General features: G+C 41.7%; 1 protein-coding gene across 1 annotated transcript in view; it reads left to right on the forward strand.

Moving 5' to 3' along the window:
- Positions 1-7,995, forward strand: part of psmd6 (proteasome 26S subunit, non-ATPase 6) — a 33,301-nt gene extending 25,306 nt beyond the window's left edge. Inside the window, exons 5-8 of the mRNA XM_070895224.1 lie at positions 498-606; positions 896-1,064; positions 2,346-2,423; positions 7,569-7,995. Coding sequence (XP_070751325.1) covers positions 498-606; positions 896-1,064; positions 2,346-2,423; positions 7,569-7,665 — 453 coding nt within the window. The 3' untranslated portion in view covers positions 7,666-7,995. The remainder of the gene's footprint in view (positions 1-497; positions 607-895; positions 1,065-2,345; positions 2,424-7,568) is intronic.
- The last annotated feature ends 3,805 nt before the right edge of the window (positions 7,996-11,800 follow it).

Consider the following 11,800-nt stretch of genomic DNA (forward strand, 5'->3'; position numbering starts at 1 on the left):
ATTCAAGCCAGTAGTGGGGTAAGAACCCACAACGTTCTGACTCGGGTGAAAGTAATTCAAAAAGGAGTTCGATGTAGTCCTTACTCCTAGGGAGATCAAGGGGTATGGCGAGAAAGCAGGAATGGGGTACTGAAGTTGCACGTTCAGCCATGAACTCATTGAATGGCGGTATTTCTATATTTCTATAATACCAACTAAGCCGTCTGTGAAAGACAATATACCGCTACCTCATTTATCTTGTAGCACTCCCACTGAACTCGGGCCTGTAGTCAGTGGCAAAGCTCCAAGTCACATACAACATTTTTTTAAATCCTGTTGATCTTTATCTATCATCTTTGCTGAATAGTTGCTCAATAGCTCTAAAATTGCTTAATTGTGTAATAAGCTGATTTTATAAGACCTTTTGTGGTGTGTGTATGCAGACACACCACAATACAAAGTGCAAAGGAATCTGATTAGTTTGAGAATTAAAGTTTTTTTTTAACATTTAAATCCAGGTCATCAAAGGTGCAGAGATTCTTGAAGTACTGCATAGTCTCCCGCCAGTCCGGCAGTACCTGTTCTCACTGTACGAGTGCCGGTACGGGGTTTTCTTCCAGTCTCTTGGTGAGTGTCCCTTTATTTAATGTTCCGATTCTCTACTAATAGGAAAGTTGCAAATTGGGGGCTGGATGTGGCGAAAGAAAAGCATTCATTATGATCAAAGTAATTTCATAAAGCAAAAGGTTTCATCATTGCAATAAATACACAAAGATATCTGTATTGAGGGATATAGTCATTTAGCACTGCACAGAGAGAATGGTTTGGGGAAATTAATGGGATTAATTGTTTTGTAATGAAAAATAATGTTTTTCCAAGTTCCTGTCAATACAATTTACTTTTCTCTCATCTTTAGCCACCGTAGAACAGGATTTAAAAAAGGACTGGCTCTTTGCTGCTCACTATCGCTACTATGTACGTGAAATGAGAATTTTAGCGTATAGTCAGCTCCTGGAATCTTACCGTTCATTAACGCTTACCTACATGGCAGAGGCCTTTGGTGTTGGTGTTGAGTTCATTGATCAGTAAGTTCATTTCTAACTCTAGTGTGCATATAATTGAATTGAGAAATTGTTATACCTCAACATTTAGGCTCGAGTTTTAAATGCTCAAGTGGTTTAAAATGTTTTGTGCTTGCAGTGCTTTAGTCTAAAGTCTGTTTAACTTAATTTTGATTTGCGTTGTTCTACTCTTACTGTGGAGATTATTATGCTTCCTGTTTAACATGTGACTTAAGATCTTGTGGATTTGTGGGTGACCAACAAATAGTAAAATTCATAAGCATGTGGAAAGGAGTCTTTTAAACCTGTCCGCAAGTAGAGTTGGATAGGCCCATTATAAAAATAGGAAGTTGCAGGATTAATGTCCCTTTAAAGAGAGCTGGGCTTACTGTCATTCATGAGAACTATCTCCCTATAAAAGAATGTATGGATCCAACCAAGACCATTTGGCCCATCAATCCTGTTCCTTTTACAATTTAATCTGACCCGATTCTAGCAAAACCACAGAATATTCTGTTAACTTTTGTGGAATTAGCATGGTCAGAGGAAACTATCGTATTTTTAAAAAAATACAGTAATCCCATTCCCAACTAGATATTGGCTTTTAAAAAAAATAACTTAAAACAATATTAGTAAAGCTACTGTGCTTGGAGGAGAAGGGACTGCTTGAAAGTTAATTGCGTACCAGTGGTTCAAATTCAGTAACTGTGAACTAGAAATTCGTTTTTTGGACATAGTGGTATTTTTTCAGCATTTTTTGCCAAAAATACTGCTAATCACATTGCCATTTTTTTAAAGGCCGAAGTTTAGTCACAAAATGTGCCCAGTGGTAAAAATTGGCGTTACACGAGGATTCGCGGCAGAAACTGTGGTCCTCGCCAACTTTAGTCTGAGGCCAATTACCCTTGGGAGGGAGGAAAACACACACAAAGCAAAAATAAAAACATTTACAAGACCCTTAACTAAGTAATCGTTGCAAAAAAATGTAAAAATAAAAACTTGAACTTGCCTTTTTTGCAGATCTTCATACTTGTTGCTGTTTTTGGGGCTTCAACGCAGGCTTTTCTTGGTGTTTTTTTCATTCAGAATACAGGTGTGCCAAACGGCCAATTTAAAGTGATTAGTGCTTTTTTTTGTCTTGCACGCCGGCGGTGCGGTATTTCAAAACCGTCGGCACAAGACTTTGGCCAATTTAGCTGATTGCCTTTTTCCGCCAAAAATGGGTGCAAGGCTGTCCAATCTCCAGCCCCACGTATTCATAGATCAGTCGAATGTTTTAATAAAATATTTGCATTTGATTTGCAGGGAACTGTCTCGTTTCATTGCTGCTGGTAGACTACATTGTAAAATAGATAAAGTGAATGAAATAGTAGAAACCAACAGGTATGTAATAGAGAATATTGACTGCAAAACTGATGTAACTTAGTTTAAAGTTGATGCACTGTTACTGTTCCAATAACGTGATCTATAAGATGTGTGGGAAAGAGGGATTGCATTGTATTGGGACAGGAAGGAACTGTACCATTGGCACGGGCTCCACCTGGACCCGTCTGGGACCAGGGTCCTCGCAGAAAGGATAAATAGGCTGATCACAAGGACTTTAAACTAGTAAATGGGGGGAGAAAGGCTCAAGTGAAAATTGTAGTACAAAAACAAACAAAAGGGAAGAGTAGAGTAGCAATCAGAAATTGAGCTTTAGGCTCTACAGGTAAATGGAAAACTAAAGATGTAAAGTGATTTAAACCAGGAGGCATAAATAAGAAACATGAGTTGAAGAACAAGTTAGGGTGTGTGACCCAAAGAAGTGTTGTTTATACAAACGCACGGAATACAAGGACTAAGTTGAATGAACTGCAGGCACAAGTTCAACTTGGAGGGTATGACATGGTAGCTATTACTGAGACATGGCTGCAAGATGGTCAGGACTGGGAACTAAATATACCAGGTTATAAGATCTACAGAAAAGATAGGGAAAATGGCAGAGGGGGAGGAGCATCCTTAGTGATTAAGGATGCAATCACTTCAATGATGAGAGGATATAACGAGGGGTAAGCAGGCAATGGAAACTTTATGGGTAGAATTAAGAAATAGGAAAAGATTTAAGACTAGTGGGAATTGTGTCTTGGTCTCCTGGTAGCAGCTGAGAAGTGCTAGATTGTATAAATGCAGAGATTAGACAAGCGTATAGCAACGGCAGAGTGGTTTTAATGGGGGATTTGAACAAGCAGACTAGCACCTGTCAAAGGTAGTGAATTTCTTCAGTGTGTCCGGGATAGTTTTCTACAACAATATGTCCTAGAGGCAACAAAGGGGGCAAGCCGTATTAGATTTAGTCATGAGCCAGATTTAGTTAACAGCCTAACTGCGTGAACATTTATCCAATAGCGATCATAACATGGTCGAGTTCAGCGTAGTGTTTGAGAGAGAGAAACATAAAACAGCTACTAAGATTCTAGATTTTGTAAGGCCGAGTCAGCGGGATGTGGCAGAGACTGTTTACTGTAAAATGGACAAATCTGTTAATGGGTAAAACAACACCAGATCACTGGGAAGTGTTCAAAAAATAATGTGATACAGAACCAGTTTATACCCGAGGGGCAAGAGCTCTACTTGCCACAAAAAACAGCCACGTACATGTAAAGACGCAAGAGACAGCATAAAACAAAGAAAAATCATACAAAAATGCAAAAAATAGCACAGATCCCGGTGAAGGCGAAAGATAGAAAGAACAGCAAAGGGTGACAACAGATAATACGATCTGCAAAAAGGGAGTATGGAGAGAAAGTGGCAAGGATATTGAAATCAACACAGAATTTTTAAATTATATTAGGAAGAGGACAGTCAGGAGCAATGTTGGCCCCTTAAACTGATATTGGTGGTATTGTCAGTGATAAGGAAATGGCGGACATGTTGAATAATTACTTTGTGCCAGTATTTAAAGTAGAGGAAGAGAATAGCATGCCGGAAATCCCAAATAAACTAATATTGAATCGGGGACAGGGACATGACAAGCAAAATAACAGTAATGAAGAAAATAATGGCAATAAAGAGTGACAAATCCCCAGGGCCAGATGGTTTCCATCCCATAAGTAGGTGAGCACATTGCAGATGCCCCAACTGTAATCTTCTAAAGTTCTTTCGATTCAGGAATGGTCCTTTTAGATTGGAAAATGGCACGTGTCAATGCACTATTTAAGAATGACGAGAGGGAAATCAGTTAGCCTAACATCTATTGTCGGGAAATTACTTGTCTATAATTAAGGAGAGAGTGACTGAACACCTTGAAAATTTTCAGCTGATCACAGAGAGCCAACATAGATTTGTGAAAGGTAGGTCATGCCTGACAATGGACTTCCAGAAAGCATGTGATAAAAGTCCTGCATAAGACTGTTAACTAAGGTTGAAGCCTATGGAATTGAGGGCAAATAATTGACCTGGTTAGGAAATTGGCTGAGCAGCAGGAGAGGGTAGCGATAATGGGCAGCTACTCTAATTAGCAGGAGATGACTAGTGGTGTACCGCAAGGATATGTGTTCGGGCCACAACTATTCACAGTACTTATTAATAACTTAGATGATTGCATAGAAAGCCACATATCCAAATTTGCCGATAACAAAGATAGGTGGCATTGTAGGCAGTGTAGATGAAAGCATAAAATTACAAAGGGATATCGATAGATTAAGTGAATGGGCAAAACTGTGGCAAATGGATTTCAACATAGGCAAATACGAGGTCATCCACTTTGGACCTAAAAAGGAGCAGGGTACTTTGTAAATGGTGAAGTGCTAAAAACAATGGAGAAGTGCTAAAAACAATGGAGGTTTAAAGAGACTTGGTTGGTTGGGGGGGGGGTTCAGGTACATAGATCATTAAAATGTCGAACAGGTACAGAAAATAATCAAATGGAATGCTAGCCTTTATATCTAGAGGACTAGAATACAAGAGGATAGAAGTTATGCTGCACAAAGCCCTGGTTAGACCACACCTGGAGTACTGTGAGCAGTTCTGGACACCACACCTTAGGAAGGATATATTGGCTTTGGAGGGAGTGCAGGTGCAGCGTAGGTTTACCAGAATGAAACCTGGACTCATAACAAGAAATAGGAGCAGGAGTAGGCCATCGGGCTCCTCGAGCCTGCTCCGCCATTCAATAAGATCATGGCTGATCTGACGCCAAGGATTAAATTACAAGGAGCACTTCACCATTTACAAAGTACCCTGCTCCTTTTTAGGTCCAAAGTGGATGACCTCGTATTTGCCTATGTTGAAATCCATTTGCCACAGTTTTGCCCATTCACTTAATCTATCGATATCCCTTGTAATTTTATGCTTTCATCTACACTGCCTACAATGCCACCTATCTTTGTTATCGGCAAATTTGGATATGTGGCTTTCTATGCAATCATCTAAGTTATTAATAAGTACTGTGAATAGTTGTGGCCCGAACACATATCCTTGCGGTACACCACTAGTCATCTCCTGCTAATTAGAGTAGCTGCCCATTATCGCTACCCTCTCCTGCTGCTCAGCCAATTTCCTAACCAGGTCAATTATTTGCCCTCAATTCCATAGGCTTCAACCTTAGTTAACAGTCTTATGCAGGACTTTTATCACATGCTTTCTGGAAGTCCATTATAGACCGGTCAGCCTGACATCGGTAGTGGGTAAAATGATGGAATCAATTATTAAGGATGTCATAGCAGTGCATTTGGAAAGAGGTGACATGATGGGTCCAAGTCAGCATGGATTTGTGAAAGGGAAATCATGCTTGACAAATCTTCTGGAATTTTTTGAGGATGTTTCCAGTAGAGTGGACAAGGGAGAACCAGTTGATGTGGTATATTTGGACTTTCAGAAGGCGTTCGACAAGGTCCCACACGAGAGATTGATGTGCAAAGTTAGAGCACATGGGATTGGGGGTAGTGTACTCACATGGATTGAGAACTGGTTGTCAGACAGGAAGCAAAGAGTAGGAGTAAATGGGTACTTTTCAGAATGGCAGGCAGTGACTAGTGGGGTACCGCAAGGTTCTGTGCTGGGGCCCCAGCTGTTTACACTGTACATTAATGATTTAGATGAGGGGATTAAATGTAGTATCTCCAAATTTGCGGATGACACTAAGTTGAGTGGCAGTGTGAGCTGCGAGGAGGATGCTGTGAGGCTGCAGAGCGACTTGGATAGGTTAGGTGAGTGGGCAAATGCATGGCAGATGAAGTATAATGTGGATAAATGTGAGGTTATCCACTTTGGTGGTAAAAACAGAGAGACAGACTATTATCTGAATGGTGACAGATTAGGAAAAGGGGAGGTGCAAAGAGACCTGGGTGTCATGGTACATCAGTCATTGAAGGTTGGCATGCAGGTGCAGCAGGCGGTTAAGAAAGCAAATGGCATGTTGGCCTTCATAGCAAGGGGATTTGAGTACAGGGGCAGGGAGGTGTTGCTACAGTTGTACAGGGCATTGGTGAGTCCACACCTGGAGTATTGTGTACAGTTTTGGTCTCCTAACCTGAGGAAGGACATTCTTGCTATTGAGGGAGTGCAGCGAAGGTTCACCAGACTGATTCCCGGGATGGCGGGACTGACCTATCAAGAAAGACTGGATCAACTGGGCTTGTATTCACTGGAGTTCAGAAGAATGAGAGGGGACCTCATAGAAACATTTAAAATTCTGATGGGTTCAGACAGGTTAGATGCAGGAAGAATGTTCCCAATGTTGGGGAAGTCCAGAACCAGAGGTCACAGTCTAAGGATAAGGGGTAAGCCATTTAGGACCGAGATGCGGAGGAACTTCTTCACCCAGAGAGTGGTGAACCTGTGGAATTCTCTACCACAGAAAGTTGTTGAGGCCAATTCACTAAATATATTCAAAAAGGAGTTAGATGAGGTCCTTACTACTAGGGGGATCAAGGGGTATGGCGAGAAAGCAGGAATGGGGTACTGAAGTTGAATGTTCAGCCATGAACTCATTGAATGGCGGTGCAGGCTAGAAGGGCCGAATGGCCTACTCCTGCACCTATTTTCTATGTTTCTATATTACACAAGTTAGTTTTCCCTAGAATTTAGAAGGTTAAAGGATGATTTGATCTAAGTTTAAGATATTGGAGAACAGATAGGGTCTAGAGAAACTATTTCTGCTGGTTGGGGATTCTAGGACTAGGGAGCATAGTCTAAAAATTAGAGCCAGACTTTTCAGGAGTGAAATTAGGAAACACTTCTACACACAAAGGGTGATAGAAATTTGGAACTCTCTTTTGCAAATTGCAACTGATGCTAGATCAGTTGTTAATTTTAAATGTGAGATTGATAGATTTTTGTTAACCAAAAAGTATTAAGGGAAACGGTCCAAAGGCCCATATGGAGTTAGGTTACAGATCAGCTATGATTTCACTGAATGGAAGAACAGGCTCGAGGGGCTAAATGGCCTACTCCTATTCCAAAGGAAGTGTGGACCAACTTGAGTTTCAGATGACTTCATTTCATTTTACTTAAAGCATTTTAACTTAATTTTAACCATTATTATTGCAGGCCTGACAGTAAGAACTGGCAGTACCAGGAAACCATAAAGAAAGGAGACCTGCTATTGAACAGAGTCCAAAAACTGTCGCGAGTAATAAATATGTAATCTGTTTAACGGATGATGGCTCTCAGTGTTATGCAATGGCCATTTAGGTTTTGAATTGTTCTAGTTATTTCTCCAAACTTGACCTTTTAATATTTACAAATCATGGGTTTAGTTTGTGCCATTGTTAAACATTTATGTACATGTAGTCCAAACATTTTGAGCAACTGTATATAATAAACACCCAGAGCATGTTTTCAAAATCGTGGCTCATGTATTTCAAAGAGAATTGGTATATTTAAAGATTAGGCTGAAATTCCAATAATGATATCAAAGGATGTATTGTTTCTGAACTTTGGTACACTGGGAAATTATTAAATGTTTTCTACTGCCTTTGCATTTTTTCACTTTATAATTTATGGATGAATATTATTTACAGCATGTTTAATGTTGCTATCACTAAATAATAGTTAAAATACAGAATTGGCTGGGGCTGTTGAGAATTTGAGGGATGTTTGAATGCTTGTTAACCAAGTAGCTACAGGGAGAATTACAGGACAGCTAAAGGCTGGATGAAAGAATAAGAACCTTTGTTAGAGAGAGAAAAGACTGACTGCAAACAGCAATCTATGAGGAACAGATTACAACTAACATACATACTCTAAAAGAAGCAGCAGAGTTATTCATGACGAACAACAGTAAGTTTTGGGTAAAGATGCAAATAACTGGATTTCTAAAGCATAAGCTGGATAATTGGGTACTATAAACTATAATAGTATAGTTAAACGGGAAATCTATTCTGCAATTCTTGCAACAAAAAAAGATGAGTGTTAACATTTTGGACGAGGGAACCGTTGGTACAATTTCTAAATTTGTGGATGATACCAAATTCAGGATATAGTTACTGAGGAAGACTACGACAAAATACAAGATACAGCAGAATGGGAGTGTAAATAGCAAATGAATTTCAATATAGATAATTGTGAGGTGGTGCATTTTGGTAGGAGAAATAAGTAGGCCACATCCTCCTGTCCTAATAGAGCAAAGATCGAGGAGTACTGATTCAAGAATCTATGGCCCCAAGTTTCCACATGATTTGCTCCTGATTTTTAGGAGCAATTGGTGTAGAACGGAGTATCTTAGAAATCGGAATTCTCGTCATTTAGTTTGCTCCAGTTCTAGTCAGTTAGAACAGTTTCACTTTGGAACAGAATTTTTTTTTCAAAAGGGGGCGTGTCCGGCCACTTATGCCTGATTTCAAAGTTTCGTGAGTGAAAACTTACTCCAAACTAACTTAGAATGGAGTAAGTGAAGATTTGTGTACGCTCGAAAAAACCTTGTCTACACTTTAGAAAATCAGGCATAGGTTACAAATCAGGCGTAGGGAATGGTGAGGGGGTGTTTAAAGGGAAGTTTACAAACATTAAACACTTCAGTTTTACAAATAAAGAGCCATCATCAATAATAAATGATAAATACATCAATAAATCAATCAAAAAAAACATAAATAATTAAAAAAAATACAACATTTTCTACTTACCGACTGCAGCACCGGGAGCCCTCCAACAGCGTGCTGGGATGCCTCCCTCAGTGTGTCTGTCAGTGTCTCTATCTCTCTGTCTGTGTGTCTCTGTTTCTGACAGGGAGGGGGGGGGAGAGGGAGGATGAAAGGGCCGGGCCCGTCCCCAGCACCATATGTACAGGTAGGTGGCGGGTCGGGTGGGAGATTCGGGGAGGGAGGTCAGGTCGGATCCAGTCCGGGGGCGGGGAACGGGTGTCTGGTCCAGTCCGGGGGGGGGTGGCAGCGGGTGTCGGGTCTGGGGGGGGGGGGAAGCGGGTGTCGGGTCTGGGGGGGGGGGGGGGGAAGAGCGGGTGTCGGGTCTGGGGGGGGGGGGGGGGGGAGAAAGAGAGTGGGTGTCCGGTCCAGTCGGGAAGTGGGAGTCGGGTCGGGAGGAGCCTTATTCACGCAGCCCCAGTGAGGCCATTCGGCCAGGGCTAGGGGCTGCACACCACTGAGATGGAATGCGATTTGTTACAGTCTCGGTAGCCTGGAACTACTGAACTTGCGTGCCCACTGTAGCGCGCATGTGCAGAGGTCCCGGCACTGTTTTTGGCGCAGGGACCTGGCTCTGCCCCCTACAGCTCGTGCTGCGCTGTGCCGAGGGCCAGAGGACCTGCAGGGAGGTGGAGAATCTGGAGGGTTTTTTTAGGCACACTTTGTGGCGCGAAAAACGGGCGTCCAAGTCGGGACTGCGCCGTTCTAGGCGCGTCTCGAAACTTGGGCCCATTAAATGTAGCAATGCAGGTTACCAAGGCCATAAAGCACCGAGGTTCATTTCTAGAGGAATAGAATTGAAAAGTTACATTAAACTTGAATAGAACCTTGGTTAGACAACACTCGGAGTACTATGCAGAGTTCTGGTCACCGTATTTTTTAAAAAAAAAGAGGCAGTGGAAAAGCTACACAGATATCAGAAGTGAATCATAGAATGGTTACAGCACAGGAGGAGGCTATTTGACCAGTCAAGCATATGCCAACTCTGCAAGAGCACTTCAGTAAGTCCCGCATTTTCCCTGTAACCCTGCAAATGTTTTTCCTTCAGGTACTTATTGAATTTCATAGATTTACACCCCTCAAAATAAATTTCTCCTCATCTCTATTTTAAATGGGTGGCCCCTTATTCTAAGATCATGCCCTCTAGTTCTAGTCTTCCCCCATCAAGTGATCAGGAAGGCCAATGGTACCTTGACCTTTTATTGCAAAGGGGATGGAGTTTAAAAGCAGGGAAGTCTTGCTACAGCTATATTATAAGGTATTGGTGAGGCCACACCTGGAATACTGCTTGTAGTTTTGGTTTCCATATTTACAAAAGGATATACTTGCTTTGGAGGCAGGTCAGAGAAGGTTCACTAGGTTGATTCCAGGGATGAGGGGGTTGACTTATGAGGAAAGGTTGAGTAGGTTGGGGACTCATTGGAATTCAGAAGAATGAGGGGTGATTTTATCAAAACATGTAAGATTATGAGGGGGCTTGACAAGGTGGATGCAGAGAGGATCTGATCTTATTAAATGGCGGAGCAGGCTCGAGGGGCCATATGGCCTACTCCTCCTCCTATTATATTTATGAAAACCACGATTAAATCCTAACCACTTGCCGTATAAATGTTTTTCCTCGTGTCGCTTTTGGTTCTTTTGCTCATCACAAAATGTTTCCACTGGTTCTTGACCCTTCTGCCAATGGAATCAGTTTCTCTCTCCAGACACATTTTGAACACCACTATGAAATCTCCACTCACCCTTCTCTGCTCTAAGGAGAGCAACCCCAGCTTCTCCAGTCTATCCACGTAACTGAAGTCTCTCATCCCTGGAACCATTCTTTTAAATCTATTCTGTGCCCTCTTTAATGCTTTCAGATCCTTCCTAAAGTATGGTACCCAGAATTGGACACACTACTCCTGTTGGGGCTGAACTAGTGTTTTAAGGTTCATCATAACTTTGTACTCTATTCTACTTATGAAGCCCAGCATTCCGCATACTTTTTTAACCGCTTTCTCAACCTGTCCTGCCACCTTCAACAATTTGTGCCTATACCTCCTTTAGAATTGTACCCTTTAGTTTATATTGCCTGTCCTCGTTCTCCACATTTTTCTGCATTCAATTTCACCTGCCATGTATCTACCCATTCCACCAGCCTGTTGTCTGTCCTCTTGAAGTTTATCACTATCCTCACTGTTCACTATACTTCCAAGTTTTGTCATCTACAAATTTTTTAATTGTGCACTGTATATCCAAATCTTAAGTAATTGATATCCAGAAAAGCAGTGGTCCTAGTACTGATCACTGGGGAACCCCACTGTAATTTACTCTAATAAACAACTTTTTAAAATGTATTCATTCACGGGATTTGGGCGTTGCTGCAAAGACCAGCATTTATTGCCCATCCCTAATTGCCCTCGAAGGTGGTGGTGAGCTGCGTTCCTGAACTGCTGCAGTCCATGTGGTGAAGGTACTCCCACAGTGCTGACTTTGTTTTACTGGTTTGTTACAACTGAGTGGCTAGCTAGGCCATTTCAGAGGACAGTTCAGAGTCAACCACATTGCTGTGGGTCGGGAGTCACAAAAAGGCCAGACCAGGTCAGGACAACAGGTTTCATCATTCTTCTTCGGCAGTCCCTTGGAGTCGAGGAGGACTTGCTT

Source organism: Pristiophorus japonicus, chromosome 12, assembly GCF_044704955.1.
Source record: "Pristiophorus japonicus isolate sPriJap1 chromosome 12, sPriJap1.hap1, whole genome shotgun sequence".
Lineage (NCBI taxonomy): Eukaryota > Metazoa > Chordata > Chondrichthyes > Pristiophoridae > Pristiophorus > Pristiophorus japonicus.